Source organism: Apis cerana, linkage group LG8 (assembly GCF_029169275.1).
Source record: "Apis cerana isolate GH-2021 linkage group LG8, AcerK_1.0, whole genome shotgun sequence".
In the NCBI taxonomy this organism is placed as follows: domain Eukaryota; kingdom Metazoa; phylum Arthropoda; class Insecta; order Hymenoptera; family Apidae; genus Apis; species Apis cerana.
This window is the reverse complement of record NC_083859.1, coordinates 8,663,022-8,684,700: the sequence shown is the minus strand read 5'-3', so window position 1 is coordinate 8,684,700 and position 21,679 is coordinate 8,663,022. Positions and strand designations below refer to the sequence as shown.

General features: G+C 27.4%; 3 protein-coding genes across 5 annotated transcripts; 1 reads left to right on the top strand and 2 right to left on the bottom strand.

Moving 5' to 3' along the window:
* The first annotated feature begins 176 nt into the window (after nt 1-176).
* LOC107996491 (zinc finger protein 354A) lies at nt 177-3,955 on the top strand. 2 transcript variants are annotated; one of them, XM_017054557.3, is made up of 7 exons: nt 177-337; nt 765-1,095; nt 1,169-1,847; nt 2,038-2,247; nt 2,311-2,453; nt 2,528-3,165; nt 3,385-3,955. In XM_017054557.3, the coding sequence occupies exons 2-7, from the start codon at nt 850-852 to the stop codon at nt 3,401-3,403; spliced, it is 1,935 nt and encodes a 644-aa protein (XP_016910046.1). In that variant the 5' UTR covers nt 177-337; nt 765-849; the 3' UTR covers nt 3,404-3,955. The 2 variants fall into 2 exon arrangements, with proteins under 2 accessions (XP_016910046.1, XP_028521801.1); XM_028666000.2 differs by having other exon boundaries at nt 201-337; nt 788-1,095.
* Nucleotides 3,820-7,817, bottom strand: LOC107996490 (Bardet-Biedl syndrome 7 protein homolog). The gene is made up of 13 exons (XM_017054556.3): nt 7,442-7,817; nt 7,123-7,312; nt 6,839-7,007; nt 6,668-6,744; nt 6,343-6,595; nt 5,980-6,242; nt 5,698-5,887; nt 5,537-5,617; nt 5,321-5,467; nt 5,127-5,248; nt 4,953-5,062; nt 4,600-4,879; nt 3,820-4,151 (listed from the first exon to the last, which is right to left on the bottom strand). Exons 1-13 carry the CDS (start codon nt 7,581-7,583, stop codon nt 4,019-4,021), a joined length of 2,157 nt encoding a protein of 718 aa, XP_016910045.2. The 5' UTR covers nt 7,584-7,817; the 3' UTR covers nt 3,820-4,018.
* Nucleotides 7,818-8,432: 615 nt separating this feature from the next.
* On the bottom strand, nt 8,433-18,603 carry LOC107996393 (pro-resilin-like). Of its 2 annotated transcripts, XM_062078718.1 has the most exons (11): nt 17,789-18,603; nt 17,544-17,702; nt 16,861-17,472; nt 16,395-16,553; nt 16,148-16,237; nt 15,456-15,582; nt 15,239-15,271; nt 14,825-15,038; nt 13,014-13,094; nt 9,791-10,093; nt 8,433-9,550 (listed from the first exon to the last, which is right to left on the bottom strand). In XM_062078718.1, exons 9-11 carry the CDS (start codon nt 13,026-13,028, stop codon nt 9,281-9,283), a joined length of 588 nt encoding a protein of 195 aa, XP_061934702.1. In that variant the 5' UTR covers nt 13,029-13,094; nt 14,825-15,038; nt 15,239-15,271; nt 15,456-15,582; nt 16,148-16,237; nt 16,395-16,553; nt 16,861-17,472; nt 17,544-17,702; nt 17,789-18,603; the 3' UTR covers nt 8,433-9,280. The 2 variants fall into 2 exon arrangements, with proteins under 2 accessions (XP_061934702.1, XP_016909904.1); XM_017054415.3 differs by lacking the exons at nt 14,825-15,038; nt 15,239-15,271; nt 15,456-15,582; ... (3 more) ...; nt 17,544-17,702; nt 17,789-18,603 and adding an exon at nt 14,601-14,772.
* Nucleotides 18,604-21,679: the final 3,076 nt, after the last annotated feature.

Here is a 21,679-nt window from a genome sequence, read left to right as displayed (position 1 = left end):
TTTGATTTTAGGTTATAAAATCAGGACTATTATATAAAATTTATTTATTGTATTCATATAAATAATAAAAAAAAATGATTATTAATGAAAATGATAAATTGAAATTATCAGGTAAGATACATTAGAATAAGAAAAATTGTTAGTGTTTTTTGGTAGATAATATTGGTATTGGTGAAAGATTCATGTAGGCAGCTGGGGAAGGGTACATCCGTTCTAATGGCGTCAAGACCCAAGCACTGTTGTCACATTTTGTCCTACAGTGTTTCAATATTTTGCTTTGTTTATGTCGGTCAAGTTTTCCAAGAAGGAGACGAAAAATCTGCGCAGACTTGTAAAGGTTGGTAAAGAGAAGTTAAAGGAGGCTAATTTTTCGGTTAAAACGCAAATCAAAATCTGAGTAAAATTTTCCGAGAGCTCCGGGTGTAGTGACCTTGATTCCGCTGTCATTTCTGTAATGCATAAGCGCGCGAAATTTAAATTTACTCGATTTATATTTTTCAGATAAATTAATAAATATGTTAAAATTTATTTAATTATATTAATTGATATTATTATATATTTTTTTAATGAAATTCTTTTATAACAAAAATTTTTATTTATTTTGTTGATCTTTTGTAAATATGTTATTTTTATAGAAATTATTATATATTATATCTTATTATTAGAAATAATTTCTTATTAAAGGAAGAATTTATTTATATATTATTACTATTATTATTACTATTCATATTATTATTTAAAAATTTATCCTTTTTTTTTTACAGTCACTAAAAGCTAGCTTTTACAGATGGCAAAAAAATAATTGTAGAAGAAATTTTTTCATTCCATCAGCAACTAAAGTAGATAAACATGGAAGTCACAACGGAAGAAGCACAAGCAGTGCTGCTGGAGGGAATGGAAGGAGCACAATACATTACTATTCAAAGGGCTGATGGAGAATCTCTAAGCAAAAGTGTTCCTCTTTTAACTCTTAATGGAGAATTAATCTCTGAAGGGATGGTAGTTGATATGATTAATGCTGGTGTTGGTACAGATTATGGTACAGCAACTCAATATTATGAAGCAGAAGATTTGTTACAACATGAATTAACAGAGGTAATTTATTTATTATAAGTTATTGATATAATAATAATCATATATTAAAACCTGACTTGTATTTTTGCAATAGGAAGATCGAAGATTAGCAGCAGCTTTAGTTGCTGTTCAATTACAGCAACAACAGAAACAGCAACAGCTTCATAGTCAAGCCCAACATGAAGATCCAACTTTACCAGATGTTTCTCATTTAGAGACTTTAACACCTGTAAACACATATTCTATTCAAACTGTCCCAGAACCAAATGCTCCTCCTGTATATCCAACATTACAACCAACATTTAAACGAATAACGCATAATGTAAAACAGGAATATATAAATGTAAAAAGTGAGTGTGATGTTGATATGTCAGCTGAAAGTAGCGAAGATGCGGCACCTAGTTCCGGACCGAAAAGATCTTTGCCGCATAAAAAAAGGATTCCTCGTAAATTAAAACAACAGACCAAAAGAAGTTCAGCAAGAAAGGATGGCAATAGAATAAACGCGGATGGCATGAACGCAGATTCTTCCGGTGATATGCAGGCTCATATGTTCAAATGTGAACTGTGTAGTTCTAGATTTAGTAGTCAATTAAAATTTTTTGAGCATTTAAAGGTACATTATGAACCTGTGAAACAAGAAACAAGAATAGCACAAGCAACTAATACGAATATCACGATATCTGTGACGGAATCTGTTCAAAATCTCGAAAATACGGTAATTGAAGAATTTAGCGAGCCTGAAGATCTTATGGAGGGCATTAGAGGTGTTGGTAAGTATAACAATTATTATATTAACATAAAAATAAGAAAAAATATAAAAGAACTAGTCAAATTTGAATATTCAAACTTGAAATTTGTGGCCAATAATTTGAAATTATACTTATATTCAAAACAGCTTTTCATCTATTTTCATTATCATTTTGAATAAATATTAAACAATATTATTTTATTCATTTTCAGTGGAAGAGACAGGTGCTCATATAGATGATGAAACAGAATCTCCATTGAACAATGACTCACCTTTATGGACAATTACTGATGTTACAAGTCATGTACATAGGGACCATGTAAAACCATCAACTGTTAATGATCAAGGCATTCATGATAAAGATAAGACTGACATTCCACAAACAACAAAGAAAAAAAAGATTCTAAAAACTAGGAAAACAAGTAAATATATTTAAAGATTTTTTTTATTAATTGTATTTCAATAAAATTAATTCATTTTCACAGATGATGAATTATCATGTCCCCAATGTGATCGATCATTTCATCATAAAAATAGCTTAGTGTATCATATGCGATCTCATAGTGGTGAACGACCGCATCAATGTGAAGTTTGTGGAAAAAGTTTCTTTGCTGCTAGTGCGTTAAAGGTAAAAAATTTTCGATCCAATTTTTGTTTTTAATATATTTTTAAAATTACATAGTTCAATTGCCCAAAACTTAGGTTCATAAACGACTTCATAGTGGGGATAAACCGTACAAATGTGAGGAATGCGGTAGACATTTCCGACAATGGGGAGATCTGAAATACCACTCGACCAGTATCCATTCAGAACAGAAACAGTATCAATGTGAATACTGTGGCAAAGATTTCGCGCGGAAATACTCGTTGATTGTTCACAGAAGAATTCATACCGGCGAAAAGAATTATCGTTGCGAATATTGTAATAAAACGTTCAGGGCAAGCAGTTACTTACAAAACCATCGTCGTATACATACGGGGGAGAAACCACATCAGTGTGCGGTGTGTGGAAAACCGTTCAGAGTGAGAAGTGATATGAAAAGGCATATGCATACTCACTCTAGAGGAAGGACTGAAAGACCCATGAATAGAGTCATAACAGGAAAAAATATTGAAGAAGATAAAGGTTCGCAAGCGAAAACTATTCAAGATCTAGTTCGAGATCTAAAACTCGAAGTAGAACCAACAGGGGTTGTAGAAATTGTACCTCCAGATGATAATCCTGAAAGTATCCTACCGCATGCAGGAGGACAAACTTTAGAATATACAGTGACTACAGCTCCAGACACAAACTCTGACAGAGATCCGTTAGAAGCAGTCGTTCGTACAACTGATAACATGTAAGTTTATCTATTTTACTTTATTTTATTATATTCAAGTTGTTATATATTCAAATACTACTATAGTATTTGAATTATATAAATTTGATTATTTTATTTTTATTTTTAATTCAACTTCTTGTCTGAATATTTCAATTTGAATGTTTCAAATTATTATAGTGTATTAAAAAAGTACTACAAAAAATATTTATACACCTTATTACACTTTTATTTTTACAGGCAGTATTTCTTCATGTAATATTTGTTGGAAATAAAATGGAACGTTGTTTTCGTAACAAAAGGATAAAAAATCTTTCGCACAAAAATGGCGTTTGTGGAATTCAAGGTTTTTGTCCTGAATGACTGAATTGAAAGTGCTATATATAACAACGCACTGCCTATGCAATGTGCATAAACATACTTTCCAGTATTTCTGCAAATTACTTTTTAAGGGAATGTTACAAATGTAACGCTTAAAATATTATTCTTAAGACTGTTTTCAGCAGAGAACTCGGAAAAGTATAACTATATAGGGGCAAATTTCTAAAAAAGATTATATCAATTTAATTAGTTAAAGGTATGTATATATATATATATACATACATATATATATATATATACATATGGATAAATGCATGCACATATACACGTACATGGTTAAATATAAAACACGTATATATTGTATTATATAATTAATGATAATCAAGATAATATTGTACATGTACATTTTTAAAATCTAGATAAGTTAGTCATTTATATCGCGAATCGTCGTTGAAAAAATATATTTTTTACGTGAAGACATTTATAGAAATACTGTGGTCCATTTTTATTGCATTTTCCACGCAAAAGAAATAAGATGTTCGTAGCTCAGTCTTTAGATCATCGAAGATATCGAAGATGGTGCGGGCACCGTATTACTTGTATCAGTAAAAACTTGTAAAAGTTGAATCAATTCTCTGGATTTAAGAGCTGCGCTAAGTTTATCCGCAGCGTCTTTACTACTAATTCTGAAACGCATAAAATGAATACAGAAAGTAGTGCAATTTATTTAAAATTTTTTACTTTTGACAAAAAAATTCAAATTTTTAATATATCTAATCTGTCGTTCAATTTTATTGTCAACCAAGTAATTAACAGAAAAAAAATTAAACAAAATTTTATGTTGATTCATTTTATCATTGTTGTATGTATTGTATATTTTGTTTTTATAGAAATTTTGCTGTAATTTATAAGACATCACATAATTAAACAAAAAAAAAAAAATACTAATAATAATAAATTGATATTCTAATTGATTAGATTGATTCTATTAAATAAAAAAATGTTTTATTGAATCTATTCCATTGAATAATAATGTTGAGAAAATGAGGAATATTATATTCTTCGAAAGAAAAAAGTACAAAATTTTGTTAACTGAAATTGTTAATATTAATATATATATTTATTAATACATACCTACGAGAACGTTTAGCTCTCTCCCAATCGACATAGAGATCCGTGATCACTGCATGTAATCTTTCCAATATTTCATTATCTTTCGCCAATCGAAACCTAATCTCTGTCTCCTTTTGTATCAATTCCTGATATTCTGTGCAAAGATTTTCTTTCAAATTTTCCTTCAATTCCAATTCCTCAAGGATATTTAAAATTTTCACATTTGTTACTAAATCGTATGCAGCATTCAATTGTGGAAGAATTAATTCCAACACTCTGGATATGCTATTTTCAGTAACATCTGTAAAGAAATATTAAATAAAAAAAATTTAATGGAGAAATAGAAATAACATTGTAACATAAATGTAATATACCACAATAGACGTCTAATTTGATTTTTCTCTTCGTTGCCTCCCTAGTTAATATATCTCTAAGAATTATAATACTTGATATATTTTCTCCAAAAAAAATTGCACTTCCTTTCCTGAGAATTAAAAAGATATTAATATAATGCATAAAGTTCAATATTCATGTATTATAAAACTTACTTGTATTTGCATTTAAGTAACGTTCCAATGAAAGCTGAGATATATATCAATGTAGCTTCACCTTCTTCCAAATGAGGCCTTTCAGGAACATCAGGTAGAACAAAAGAAAGCCAAGCATGCATCTGAAATATATATTATACGGAATATTTTTCAATTACAATCGATATATATATATAATTAATTTGGAATTTTACTTCTGCAACAGTAAAATTTCCAATTAATTTTAATTCATTAAATGGTCCTTCGTTATGAGATTTTGTATCTTCCATTTCATGTTGTCTTACGTGAAGAGAAAGAGCGGATATGGGTATCGATATTTTACGACAACACTTTGGTTGTACCTACACAAACAATTAATTATATTTTATATTTCATCTCATATTTAAAAAAAATATGAATTGATGACATACTTGAGAAGTGACATAAATCTGTAAAGTACCAGGCTGTCCTTCGATAGTTCGTAGCCTCATTTCAAGATGATTAGTATTTACCTATAAAAATGATCTGTATTATTATATTTGTAGTATATTGTGATGATTGAAATATTAAATACATTTTAATTTATATTCACTTGGCAACGATAGGTAGCAAGAACGAAATTTCCTTCTCTAGGATTACACATTGACAAACTAACTACTGCACTATTATTTTCCACGTCCAATAACTCGATTGGAGTATCTGATTGTATTAAAATATTATCAATCGGCGTATCGAGTTCTATAGAAAGGGAATATGATACGTCTTCTCTGTTCAAGACCATTCTGTAAGAATTAGATTACAATTTACATTTTAAAATTTTATTATATGACGTAGTATATGATTTCAATTTATTTAATTTATATTAATTTTATACCTATAATTTACAGACAGAATCAATGGTGCTAAAGGATCTGTTGAAAAAGTAGCTGTTTCTTTCTCTTCATTAAGCTTTTCTTGTAATTGCTGTATTTCTAATCTCAATTTCGTTAAACCATCATTTTGATCGGCTTCCAGAAGTCCTGGTGGTTTAGTAGTTAAGCCAAATATTCGTCCTGAATATGTAGTAACTAACACTTCAGGATATCCTGCTGCTCCAATTATTCCTCCTATCACTGAACTGATACTTTCACTGGCATTCTATAAATAAATTTTTAAAAAAATTTTAATTATGAGAATAATCTTAAAAAGTTTAAAAAATTAAATTGAAGCTTCAAATGTTTAAATATAATGCTCTTACATAACGATAGCGAAGTGAAGCTAAAGTATCCTCTTCTGGAAAGGTATATACTTCAACAGTACCATCCTGTCTGCCAATAAGTATATCTAGACCATCTTGTAATTCATAAGTATCTAAAGAAGTAATTTCTGATCCATTCATGTTTAAAAGCCAAGTGATCCTTAATGTTTTGTTACCCTGAAGAATCAGTAAACCCACTTTTCCATCCATAGTTCCAACCAGAACTCGTTCTTTAGATTCAACATTGCCTTCTCTATAAAAATACTAAAAGAACATTTGGAAATTATAAACAAAATAATAAAAATAATTTGAAAAATTTAGAAACCTGTATATGGATAATACTGTAGGTATATTTGGTAATCTAAGAATTGCTGGAGTCTTGGTACCATGAAGAACTCTTATCTGAAAAGGATTAATTTTATTAAAATTTAATTTGAAAATTAAAATATTTAATGTAAATTATTTAATGTTATAAATGCTAATTTAATATTTTTACAGCACAATCTCCACAAGCCAATATAGCAAAAATAATAGAGCCTTCAGCAGATAAAAGTACAACATCGTATAAGGTTTCACCAGCTAAATAAGAATCAGCATCTTTACAATCATGGTATCTGTGATAGAGATCTCTCGCACATGCTGCTAAATCTGGACCAAGTACATATCTATAAAAAAATTCTAATAATTTTATTTGAAATTTTATATAAAAAATTTTTAATTTTGATATCTATTATTTAATATTAATAATTATTTTCGAATTATATCGGAGAATTTACTTACAATGCCGAAATAGAATCTATAAGATTTGTATCAAACTCTAAAAATAATTTTCCTTTCTTAGTATATCCTTTTACAGTATTTCCTTGTGCAATATAAATTTTATCATATCCACTACCACCAAGGACTAATTTATTAATCTTTAGTCCTGGCAAAGATTTAAATGATAGTTGTAATTCTCCTTTTTTCATACCTTATTGAAAATTAATGTAATTTCAGTTTATTTGAAAGTGTAAAAAAGTAAAAAAATGAAGAAATATTTATAAAATTTATGCTTAAAAGATTCAGATTTTATTTTGAATATAAAAAAACTGTAATTTACCATAAACATAAAGTATACCATCATGATCAGCAACAGCAAATTTTTGTGTATGCCTATGTTCTGTTGCAGGAAAGATTTTAGTGGTTCTTCTGGATGTGACACCCACAGTTGCATAATCTATTCTTGACAATGGTAAAGTCATTTTGAACAAAACTTTAATCTTTTTTTCCTTATAATTATTTAAATGAAAATTAAATTTGCTCAAAAATTATTTTCATTCACTTTTATTTTTTCTTTCATTTCATTTTTCCTTTATTAAGAATCTATATTCTTGATCAAACTTTAAATAATTTTATAATTTTATTATTTATAATTATTTAATTTTATATTTTTCTAAATAAATAAATTTATTAAAATACAAAACGTTAAGATTGTAAAAGATATTACTACTTTGTACTTATTCTACAAAGAATCGTGAATGCACATGCGCAACGATCAATTTTACCATGGTAACAAACTACCGCAACAAATTATTCTTTATAATTAATCTATCATTTTAATTTATATATTATAGAATACAGAAAATATATATAAAAAATGTATTTAATTAAAATGACAAGATATAATTATAAATTTTTTACAAGAAGAAATATATAATATATAATATATTTATATAAGAATAATCAGAAATACATAAATATATTAAAAAGCATTATATTATAAAAAATTATATTATATAAAAGCAAATATATTAAAATACATTTTTATTATCAAATCATTTGGTGTATTTATTAAAATCTTTAAATTTCTATACATCGCTTTCATCCTTCCTATCAATTAATGATAAAAAATATGTTCAAATAATTTTATATAACATTCATATTTTTTTACTTTGTAAATTATCGTACAAATTTTATAAAATCTTTAAACAAAACAAAGTAGCCATACGTGATAGCAGAGGGTTAGTTTCATCAGCATTCTTAAAACAAATTGTTATTACTACAAGTTAGTCTTTAGCTACTTCATGTTTTAAAAAGAAGTACACCTTGACTTTATGAAAACTTTTTTATTTTTTTTCTCCTATATGTGTATCCATGTCCATTGGATACATCTATAATTAGAGAATATAAAATATACTCTGGCCTAAGGTCTTTTTTTTACTTAGATCTAGATTTTGCGATGGCTAACGATATCGAATAAGTACCAGTTGGTATTGAACCATTTTTGGTCGCAAAAATAATATTTTTCATTTATATTTTATTACAAAATTTAATATAAAATTATAGATACCATAAAAAAGGTATCATAATTTGCAGAATTGTTCTCCATTCCAGCTATTAAAAATTTTTAATTTAAGATATTATAAATTATCAATAAAATTAAAATTACATTATTTAACATTAAAAAAAATTTTTGAAAATTCTCTTAAGAAAAAAATCTTAAGTGGTGCTTTTCCTAGAAACTATTATTTAAAGACACTAGCGACCTCAAAAAAAGGACAAGATAAAGAATAATAATCTCACAATCAGCTATCGTTCAACAAATTGAGTTAATCAAAGTAAATCTACCGAAAAATATAATAGAAACAAAATCAAATTCATAATAATAAATATAATAAATATATTTCTCGATTGGTTTTTAGATTTGGTCAAAAAGTTTTTTCTTTACTAAAAAATATTCGCAAAAATTTAAAAAAAAATTATTAAAATGATTAATATTATTAAAAAATTATGCATCTAATAACTTCTTTTTTGGCACGATTGACTCGATATGCTGAAAACGAACAATCCAACGCTCAATGGAGGCGTAGAGGCAACACAAAGGCGTGGAAACCAACAATAAAAACCGCAAGACAAACATTTTAACATGGTTCGCAACCATAAACTGGACATTAATAACTTAATAGCCTGCAAAATTGCCGGGCGGTCGAGAGACGTCAAAACGTGGATTTCCATCGTAGGAAACCTGCGCGCTGAACCCATGTTTCCAATCGGCAGTATAGCGGACAATCTGCAATCTTCCATCAGGAAGTTGAACTCTGTACTCCCCGCGGACGATGTCACCGTCGCTTATCGCGTTGTGGGAATAATCGTTTCCAAAGGCGTCTTCCTTCACCGCGTAGTTGAAGTCAAATGGCATGCCTGGCTCGTGATGATGATGATGGTCGTGCTGAAATTAAATTATAAAAATTGTAATGAAAATAGCTCAACTAAGAATAAAATAAAATGTACTCATGAGAGTAATTTCATGAAATTTTAAGTTTTAATTATAAATATGAATATGTAGAAAGTAAATATTAGACACAAAAAAAGTGAAGAAAATATTTCTTAATATAAATATACTTAATATATTGTCAATTATTCATTTCTATCACAATTTTGTAAAATGATTTCTTTCATCATTACTTACACCACCATTATTTGGTATAGTACTTCCAGTAGGTCTGGTTGAGTCAGGAAATTCCGGAGTAGGTTTAGTGGGAGGTGGATAACCATTGGAAGGTCTTGATGTTGGAAATTTTGTGGTTGGTTTAGGATATGTATGACTGGGTGGTGTAGTAAATGGAGGTCGAGTTGTTGATTTTAAAAATGGTATCGAAGGTGTTTCATAATTGTAACCCTTAGTTGGTTCAGGAGGCAGATATGTATTACGTCTTGTCCCAGGTGGTAGATCGCATATTACATGGACTATTGCCATACAAATTATTGCTATCTGTAATAAAAAATATTAATTAATGTTAGAAGGATCAAGTTTTACAAAAATTGATTTCTTAGTAAGAAATCATTTTTCAATAAAATATAAAAAAAGTAGAACAATAAAAAAATAGGATATTTGTTTTGCAGAAAAAAAACATTAAAAAAAAATTAAGAACAGAAGAAGAAATTGATTAGAGTTGCATGAATAAATATTTAATTAATCAGTCCTTTATAAACATCAACCTTTGTTTATTGAAAAATAGATATCCTTCCACTTGAGCCATCTACTTCCATTTATGCAATCACAGTGAATTACAATCATTATTAGGATTGCATTTCCTGTTCTATATGAAACAACGTGTCAGCTCAATATGAAACACAATTCATGACGCGAATATAATGAACTATTAGCGTGTTGCAAATTGATATATAGCTGGATTCGTGTTTTTAAATAGTCGACAGATGTGCAATGCGACACTCATGAGCATTTCTTTTCTTAATTAGAGGCTGAAGAATTGCATAAATACACTATCTTAGAACACATGTTATAAGTGTTACTAATTGTTAAATTTTTTCAAACCCAACAACACATTTCACCATATAGATTCAATGATACTTATCATTAATTTAAATATATGATTTTACCAGAAGAAAATTTTGATATATTTCAATTTCAATAAATAATATTTTAAACATATTTATTTTAGCATATTTATTTATGCTAAAAGATGGTAAGATTAAATAAATATTAAATAAATATTAGAAATTATTAAATATTAGAATAAATTTTATTAAATAATATTAAATGTTAGAAAAGTAAAAGTAAATCATTACAATGAAAGGAAATTAGAAAAATAAAAGAATAAAGAGGAGTGTTTGAAACGAGGTGTAATTGCTTGAAGAATATTTTATTGTGCGTATATGTCGCTTGTTCACAGCGATTTTGCAACAATTTAATTGCATATCTTCCGCCTCATTTCGTTCCCTCGCTTCGTGTAACGAATGCGTGTGAAACTATTCTCTTCGACTCATTTCAGTTGCTAATTACATAATTAATATGTACGAGCGTTATTTTACCATGAAGTGAAACAATTTACTTTATAACTTCATTTATCTTAAACAAACTATGTCTAACTATGCCTATATTATTATTCAAATTTATTGTTCTATATAATCCTGTTTTTAAAAAATTAAAAAAAAAAAAATTCCAGAATATTCATCTACATTTCTAGATTTTCTCACCAATTGACTTGGTGATTTTATTGACTTCATCAATTGATCCATCTGATGCAATGATTATAATCTTCGATGAAATGTGTTATAACAACATACCAGAAGGAAAAGATTCTATCAGGGAAGCAATTAACCATTCATTTATTTCTTTATTACGTGTATCAGCATTTCACTGTACACTAGGCACGTGCAATATTACTCCATGGAAATCAATCAGTTGAAGAAATGCAGCGTGGAATATTTTAAGATCTTAGTTTAAAAAAATTCATTTTTATACTGTGGAATTTGAAGATCATAAACGTTTGATTTGATATTATTATATTTAAAGATCAATTTATAAAAAACTAATTTCTAATATTTCAAATATCAAAGAAATAGAAGAAAGAGAATTTGAATAAATTTGAATTGAAGAAATATAAAAAAAAAAGAAAATTAAATTTTTTTCATTTTTCTGATTTTTTCCTATATATTTATTCTTCATATTCTTCATATGATAACATAATTTTTTAGAAATTATAGAATAAATATATATAATTTCATGATATAATAAGAAAAAATATCTAGAAAGTAGGAAATGAATCACAAACCTTCGTTTAAAAGTCAATCAAGAAGAATAAATCAAAAGAAGAAACTAGGAAATGGTTGAAATATTGCAAAATGATTCACAATCTCGCGAAGAATATTAAATAATCTTCTCTTACCGGCCTTGTCACTTATTTAAATTTACCAACTAAAGGAAAAGCTAGCTTACACCATTGTTTCACCAGTTATTGTTTAACGTTCATTGTCATAGCCAAAATGATGCAAGTTCTTTTTAAATCTTGGAACGGGGATCACAATTACCATGTAAATTACATAAAACATAGCTAGAAGTCGATTTAATGAAACTGTGAAAAAGAAAATAGCATTGTATAATTGAAAGAAATGTGAACAATAAAAATTCATTATTACCCATAAATCAGTGAAAACTTCGTATATTAAATATTTACAATCTTATTGCATAAAGAATTAGTATATTTTAGAAATACATTACATTCACTTTAAATATTTTAAAAAATTAAAAATTCCAAACAAGTAAGTATCTCAAGCGAATAATTAACTGCAAATCTCACATAAGAATAATATTTCATATATTATTTATATCATTTCACGGATAACGAATTTGATTACAGTTCTTTCTTCTCACCCTCGTTAACCACTTCTAATACTCCTCAGAGGGATTACGAATCGATAAATCAATTGCGTTGCGTGATTCATCTCTCTTGATTAATCGCAAAGACTGCAAGACCATACGGATACCCAAGATAATTTGTTGACACCTCTCTCTTTCTCTCCACCGCACGAGAATTGAGATTTATGCATCGTGGGTGCAGAAATGGTAGAGAGGTTGCGATTAATTATAATAATTAGACAGACCACACTAGGTAGACTATTAACTATATTAAATATCTGACTCTTTCCATTGAGTTAAATGTTAGCAATTGTGCATTACTTCAAATAACAGAAATCACGTCTAAGGATATGAATACAATTGAAAATAAAACTTTTGAGAGTTGTTCATATTTTTTTTTTAGAAATAGATGAAATGCATTGAAAGTAATTATCTGAAGATATTTCTGGTTTTCAAATGGACCCAAATGATAAACTTTTCTTGAGTATATTGAATTTTTAATTGAATTTAATTGAATTTTTTAATCACTCACCTGAAGATAAAACATATTGTGAAGAAAGCCAAAGGATCAGAATTTCACTCACGTATCGTTTTTTTTTTTTTCAAAAGAAAACTGTGAAAAGACATATAAAATCAACCCTTTATAAAAGCATCATAGATCTTAATTAATTCTTTATGATAATCTAATATGACGGATGGAGGCAACATTTAATATTTAAATTTCAAATGAAAAATATTTTCAAAGTTATGCAATAATTTCACAATTTTTCAAACATAAATTAATATCTAATATCTCATATAAATATCTAATAGAAGTCTGAACTCTGGATAAGATTATTTTAATAATTTTTGAATAAACAAATATTTTCATTAAATAATCTTTATAATGTATTTAATACTTTAATAATTTAAAGTATTTAATATTCTAACAATATTTTTTAACTTTAATTCAACTATACATATATTAGTTTTTTGTAATCTGATATTTACAATATATGAGAATTTAATTATGTTTTAGCTTTTGAAAATTTATGTCTGAATAATTTTCTTTCAAAAATATAAAATAGAATTACAAAAAGAGCAAAGAAAAATTATAGTTTCCAAGATTATTCATTTACAATGGAAACATATATTGTTTTACTTCCATAGAAATATACGCTTTATAAAGGGTTGAAAGACCTCGACGACATTTTACGGTTAACCACACCCTAACTTTTCTACGATTTTTCGTATTCATTTCATGCATGTGCACCACTCCCTCCTGAGAATCGCGAACTACACGATTGCGAATCCCTTTCAAGTTTTCCCGCGATACTGATGGAAGAAACATATTCGTTTGTCTGCACATTCTTCAGTTTATTTCACTTGAATATAGAGACTAATTATTTTATTCGTCTGAATTGAATCATAATTAAAATTAATTAGAATTAATTATTAAATTTGTATCAGTATTAAAAAATATTTCTAAAAAATTCAATTTTTTTAAAATCTCCATATAACTGTGATATTTTTTTTTAGAAAATAAAACTTGATATTTAGAAATGCATGTATTACGTTATGATATTATCTGCAGAAAGATTAAAAATTAAATAATAGTTTAAATAATACACTGATTAGTTTTATGAAATTTAAATACATTTTTAAATGATGATATTATAAAAAATTATTAAAAAAAAAATATATATATATATTAATCAGCAAATTTCTTTGATAATTCAAGTATCTCGAAAGATTCTATTTTTAAATTTATAATTATAATTATTCTAAAAGCTAATACTTCCAAAAAGATATTTCTTCTTAAATTCTGCAGATTCTAGGTCCAGTACACTATAAAACGATTAACTCGTATAAGACATTTATGAATTAACAACTATCCATAAACGAAAATTTTTCTTTTAATCACCAAACAGAAAAATTACAATCCTGAATCACAGAAAAGCATCCATAACGAATAATCTCCTCCACAAAACATCACTTTATAAAAATATATATATGTATATATCTTTGATCCCGTATCAGGGTTAATAAAGCACCGTCACCGAGTGATGGCCGAACGATGAAATATCACCGAGGTCTTCATCATCAACTACATATTTAACATTTTTCGAGCAACCCTTACGAGTTCACAAATACGATGAGGCACGTGTTTCGTTATTATATCGATGCACTCCGGCACGACTGTGAATAAAGTCAGTACGTAACTGGCCGGCATGCTGGCAGGTTGGGTTTATATAGCGTGGGTCTAATAAGATGATACCTGAACGCGTGTTGGGACCGAAGCAGAAGAACAGAAAGAGGGGACCAATGATGCATATTGCCTTGTTTCGCCTTACTTTGCCTCACCTTGCCTTAGAGAACCTTATCATGATCGATCTTGCTAAGATGAATCTTGCACCACTTTCTTCTTTCATAAATCATATCATCAATTTGTTGACTTCTTGCCATTTTGTGAATTGTTTAATCCTTTGTTTTAATAGAAATCTTGATTCATAATATTTGGAAGATATTCTGTGTTACAAGTAACAATCTTTCAATTTCTTGATCCTTTTCCAGTTCTCTGAAATTTCTTAGATTTTATTATCCAGTTCTCAAATTACTTTTTTCATTATAAAATTCATTTTTTATATATAATAATTTTTTAGAGCGGATATTCTCCAAGTACAAGAATAATGGAAAAACATCATTTTCCATATTATTACATTTCTTTCGTTATTAATTTTAATAGAGCTTCTTTTTCATAGCAACAATGATAATTACCATCTAGTCTTCATTCCATCGGAATACGGAAATCTGTAATACAAAAAACTAATTATAAAGATGTATCGTGAAGCAATCATGTATACTTTATAAAGAATGTTGCGTTGACTAATCAACATTACACTACCGTGAAGCAACTTCTACTACATACTACTATATTGTCTTATTATTATTGCTATATATTACATTAAAAAAAAATTGTTAAACCTATACATACTCATTTAACTTCACCGTGAGAAGACATTAATCCGGATCAATGTGATCCAAATGATCTTTCGAGGCCTGTTGACTTCTAGCCTCGAAGGTGCAGCATGAAGAAGTCATTCCATCGATTATATATCGTGCTACGGATCAAAAAGAATTTGATATTTCATAGATGTTTATGTTTCTGTAGAACAGAGGTTGGATCATATTGAAATATTTTTGAATTTAATTCTTTTCTCATTATCTTGCAACAAATAAAAAAACAAATGAAAACATTAATTTTTTTATGTATTTTTATTGCATTGAAGAAAATTGTTTTACCTTATATGTACCATTTCAAATAATATAATTTTGTTCTGTGAAATTTTTTATGATTTTTTATAATACAATCATAAACACTCTATAGATTATTTTTATTTTTTTTGCACTTGTAATATTAATTTGATAATTTTTTATATTTTTATTAATATTGTCTTATTTAATATCATTTTATCCTTCATTCTATCTTGATTGAAAAAATTTTCCAAATAGATTGATTGATCCTTTTCAAGAAAATAAAGAATAACAAGAATCCATTTTTTCAAAATCCAACATATCCAACATATCCAATATATATACAGATATTGGTATCGAAAGATAAATAGAGAAAGGTACGCATGCTTGGAATTGGTTAGCGAGCAATCCATCTCTTGCAGTCTTACGTACATTTAGCGAGCAAGATCAGTCAGGGCAGAGCACGATGTTATTTCAACCCTTTCACGGCCGAAGAGATGCTTTAATTCAATCGTAATGTGGCTGAAAGTTTTGAAATAGAAAAAAATGTATCATTACTTAGAGTTCAATAATTAATCTGATCTATATTATGTTAAATATTTAAAGAATATTTAAGGATACCAGATTAGAATCAATTTAAAATAATATAAATTTAGAACTTTGATTTTTCTTCACTTACTGGTTTTATTATTGTTTAAAATTTTAAATTTACTAATCTTTCACGAATAGAATTTTTAATTATAATTAATTGATATGTCATTTATCTCAAGTTAAAATAAATAAATTTTTAAATGTTTCAATCCTCTTTAAAATTTAAAATCATAAATTACTCTTTCTCCTGCAATATTAAAATACATTAAATATTGTTGACTTTTTTTCTTTACACAAAAATTGATGATTAAATTGACTTATGCTTCACAATTGTATTGGTAAAATTAAATATCAAATTATAAATTTTCTATGTGTCGATTATCATGGGATCAAATATATTTCTACTCTTTGCATATTCTATTTCTATTCATTTGATGCATAAACGAGTCAATGGCAAACTTTACGTTAAATAAAAATATCGATCTCAACTTTTGACATTTGAATAATCAGCAGACGGAAATTGGCAATAAGATGCAATTTTAATTTTACTGTACCTGAGTATCTTATATTTTTGAAGATTAATTGGAAGAAGAAAAATATAAACCATTAACCAGCGATCAATATGTAAAGCTTTTAGATTTATCTTGAATAATAATTACATATGAAATAACAATAATAATCATTTTGAACCACTATTATTAATCATACATTTGCATCAAAAAATTAATAAAATTGCTCACTTTGGAGCATCTTTCAATTCTCATATTTTATTCTTAGATATTCTTTCTCTAAAATTCTAGAAAATAATCGTATCTGTAAATTTTAACAATGTTAATATAATAAATACTAATAATATGCCACACATTCCAACAATCATTTATCTAAACAATCAACTTATAAATAATAAATATTTCTTTCGTAACTTTTAAAATTTTACACATCAATCTTTTAGATCATTAGTTTATCTTGCAACAATTCCAACAAAAGAAATTTACTAATGATTAATCAAACCTTACAAATTTTCCATTATAATTTTCTATTGAACGTATAGAATGTGAAAGAAGTTACGCATCGGTGATCGTGGGAAGTGGTGCGAAAAATATTGCGAAATAACCGCATGATGGGCTCTTAGCTTAGGACATCCATCTCGAACGGATTGCATCTTTCTATTATGAAACTGATGTTAGAATATCATTAGACGAATTATCAGATAATTACGAATCACGGTTACACCCACTGGCATGATTCAGAAAGAAATTCATCAATGAACATGCCACAAACATGTTCAGTAAGAGCGATTCTATAAGAATGACGTAAATCGTTATGCATGTCTCCATAGTGGGCGTCAAGATATTCCTCCATTCATTCGTGTAGAATGATATTTTGTTTTTCGATGCTAGAAAAAAAAATTGAATTTTGAAATTGAATTTAATTTAATCATCGGAGGAAAAATCGAATAATTATTTTTCGATCGATTTTTACCTTTCTTTCTTGCAACTTCACTTTCTTTACGGAGAAAGCGGTCGAGTGAATTCCAAAGCGCCGATATCAAGTGTAAATTTATGAAACGCAAAAAGCTGAAATGTTACAGTGGACAATCGTCAAATTTATTTTTACTGCTTCGAGTGTAACCTCGGCGGAAGAAGAAAAAAAATCGATGGTGGCGCCGGTGTGACTGTTGTATAATCGCACGATCCTCGAATCGTTTTAAAAGTGGAAAACTTTTTAAGATTCCATGATCGTAAAGCGAACTAATTGCTCGACTGGTGACGGCCGTTGGAGTCATGAGAAAGTTTTCTCTTCCAGCTTAATTTTTCCACGGTCATCAAGGCTGCAACATTCGCTGCGAATCGTCCTCTTCCTCTTACTGAGACTTGATGAGAAAGAGCAAACTATTTTCTAATAATCTACTGTCGATATTGCATCCATATTCCCACCTTAAGATCACTTTCAGATTGGTCAAGTTATCTTAGTGAATTTAACTAACCACTTTATCTCTATCAATATGAACATTTTATTTTTCAGATAACATGGATATGTCTGACAGAGATTTAGAAACGTATTAAATATATTTCTTCACTTTAATGGTAAAAGCAAGTAACTGTGTAACTGTCCTAAATAAATGAAAGAGTTTAAATTTTTGAAAAAGTTTAAAATCTTATTTAAGTCTAAATTAATCATATTATATACAAGTACTAAAGTTCAAATAACCACTTTGTTACTGTAAACTTGTTAATTGACTTGATATTGCCCTTTTAAATTTCAAGAGAATTCGAGAATATTTTTATATTCTTTTTGAGCAACAAAATGTTATTACTATATTATTTTCATTTTTGATAATATTCATATAAATCTATACAATTTTCTAAAGATATTTTTGAAAATCCAATTTTCCGTATATGTAACTAAACAAATTAAATCTGAATAAAGAATTGTTTTATTTTCTAATACGATATAAAATAAATTAATATTTAATTTATTGTAATTTTTATATTTTTGTTTTTTCATATTTTATATGCCTTCTGCATACTTATTGTCTTCAGTACATTATATAAAACATGATAGATTAAATATATTATAAAAAATATTTGAATAAACTATTAACTTTTTTACAAAGATAATAAAAAAATAGTAAAAGATAATAAAATTTTTTATTACTGGATAATAGAAAACCTACTATTATATTATGTTTATTAATTATATTCTGCATCGAAGCTTTTATATACATCGACTAGTAATTGCATTGAAAATGAATTTCCATCGTCTTTCCAAGTGTCGATTGGTAAAATAGTAGCAGAGATGAGCAATCAGAAGTATAGTTATGGTTGCAACTACCAAATCGAATTCAACTGACGTACAGTAAATTTAATGAAATATCAGTGTTACAGGGAATCCGTCAATTATGGTCGAGCAGGTAGCCATTTCCAATTAAAATGCTTGTCAGGAATAATGTTTCCATATAAAGATACATATATCTTTGTCAATATGTATTATTTGAAAAATACTTGTCAGAATATTTGGAAGAAGATTGTTTTTCAGTTTCTTTTTTACAAATGATAAATGTAAGTCATTTATTTAAGAGAAATCTTTCTTGTTGTTGTAGATTTTTCTCAAATATTCATTTTAAAATAAAATAATTTGAAAATTAAAAAAATAAATTTCAAAAAAATTTTATCTTTTCAACAATCTTCTTGAATATATCTTCTTACAATAAATTATATAATAATAATATACATAATTATAATAATAATATAATAAAAATATTTAGAATTTAAAATATATATAGAGAAGAAAAAGAAATAAATAATTCTTATGTGAAAATATAAATAATGAATTAATTCTACAAAACTATATCAAAAGTGATCTGCAAAATCGCAATATAGAATTATCTGTATCAACACAAATGATTCTTGCAATTTCAATCTTTCACTGCCATTCAAACTCCTTGACAAGGGTCGACATTACTTAAATTGTGATTGTTAGTCTGTACATGTCAATTCCAGGTTCAAACACTTTATCTATCCTTAAAGATTCAATCTCTATAATGAAACTATTAAAGATTCAATTATTTAGATGAAGTATCAAATGTATTCTTGATTAAGAATTTCTGAAACATTAGCTCAAATTTAAATTGGAATTTAAAAAGAAAGGTCATTTAAATTATTACAAATATAGGAATTGCAACATTTGAAAATAATATCTACATCTGTAAGCATTACATACCATATTATTAGACATTATTAAAGCGATGGTTAATAATCCGCTCATGACTTGTAAAATGTCTTCACCGTGCATGTTAATCGCTAAAATGACAGGAGTGAGACAGTCCTCTCTCTTCAAGCTCCCGTGTAAATGCTCCCAGTTCATCATCCATTCTCTCTACATCTTCATTCTTCATTCTTCGTTTCAAAAAAAAAAATGTTAATTATACATAATTATTGAACATTTGAAAAAAAACTACCATATATATATTGACACATAATAATTAAGTATTCAAAAAAAAAAAATTATCATGCATTGATAGATAACTTTTGAATATCTAAAGCTAGAAAGGAAACATTTATTAACAATTATCATGCACTGTACATTTTGAATAGGTAAGAATTCAGAAATTTTCCAATAGTTTAATTTCAAAAGACAAGGCAGGAGACAGTAATATCCCAATCAACCAAGAATGACTATTCAAGTCTTATTCTTCAAATCAGTAGCTTCGTAACTGGTTCATGATATGGGAATCGGCGGAAAGAGATGGTCGTGGTTTGACGGAGCACCCAGATTCTTGGCAAGCAGTAGGTCATTCGCGACTAGAACGAAGATTTTCACTTTCATCGTGACCGAGGGAATGTCTACTTGGATGCGCAACAGACAAAGGCGTTACGGCGCGAAGAAGCTGGCTAACTATGACACGCAACTTCGACAGAGGATCGGATATTCATAACCTTCCATTGAATTCGCGCACTCGTGCGAATTCTACGTTCCACTTGGTCTCTTCCTTTCATCACCTTGATGTGAAAACGGGAGATCCATAAGATCCAAACCTTACACCCCACCGCTGGAATCTAATACTAACTGTAATTCATCAAAATTGTATTTACAAGTATCTTTTTTTATTTATTATTTATTATATTATTTATTAAGAATTGAATGATAAAATGAATTATTTGAAGAATAATAGAATATTTAATTGATAATTTTTTTTTATGATTAAGATATTGCTTATTAATATCTTTTCTATTTATATTAAGAATGTTAAGAATTAAATGATAAGATGAAATTGTTCTTATTTGAAAAATAGTGGTAATTATCCTAGAAATATCGATAAACTTTATTTTTTAGTTAATAAAATAATAGATTATTTTATTGATGATTTCTTATGATACTGTTATTTCTTATCTATATTTAAATGTATATATATTTTAAATTTATATTTAATATAAAATTTATGTTATAATATTTATTTGAAAATATGATATAAATTATTTAAGTATGATTCTATAAGAAATTATATGATGAATTAGAATTTCCTCAAATTATTCTCAAAGTTATTACTTTTACATTACTATTACTTAATTTTAAAAGTTACCAATTACATCATTGTCAGTTAAATGTCAATGTCAAACCCTGGTTGATTATTATAACAAAAAAGGAAACTAGTGATTTTCATGATACACCATGTTGAAACGAGGACAAGACGTGCGATTTAAGATCTTCACGTATCATTATGTAGAATGTAGTAAACATAATAGTACTTTTCATTATATCGATAATGAATACCTTTCAATATCAATTCAGTATTCCTGAAATTAAATACTTAGAATTATACTATATCTACTTAAGATCTATAACAATAAAATCTACAATTCTAGAATTAAA

What these genes read in the sequence shown, in the direction of transcription:
- LOC107996490 (XM_017054556.3), bottom strand. Translation starts at nt 7,583, where the DNA reads ATGACTTTACCATTGTCAAGAATAGATTATGCAACTGTGGGTGTCACA. An exon ending in AGATTTATGTCACTTCTCAA is followed by an intron (nt 5,468 to 5,536) that starts GTATGTCATCAA and finishes TTGTTTGTGTAG; the next exon opens with GTACAACCAAAGTGTTGTCG. An exon ending in CAAATTAGACGTCTATTGTG is followed by an intron (nt 4,880 to 4,952) that starts GTATATTACATT and finishes ATTTCTTTACAG; the next exon opens with ATGTTACTGAAAATAGCATA.
- LOC107996491 (XM_017054557.3), top strand. Translation starts at nt 850, where the DNA reads ATGGAAGTCACAACGGAAGAAGCACAAGCAGTGCTGCTGGAGGGAATG. An exon ending in TCTAAAAACTAGGAAAACAA is followed by an intron (nt 2,248 to 2,310) that starts GTAAATATATTT and finishes TCATTTTCACAG; the next exon opens with ATGATGAATTATCATGTCCC. An exon ending in TTGCTGCTAGTGCGTTAAAG is followed by an intron (nt 2,454 to 2,527) that starts GTAAAAAATTTT and finishes CCCAAAACTTAG; the next exon opens with GTTCATAAACGACTTCATAG.
- LOC107996393 (XM_062078718.1), bottom strand. An exon ending in CTATACCAAATAATGGTGGT is followed by an intron (nt 9,551 to 9,790) that starts GTAAGTAATGAT and finishes ATTTAATTTCAG; the next exon opens with CACGACCATCATCATCATCA.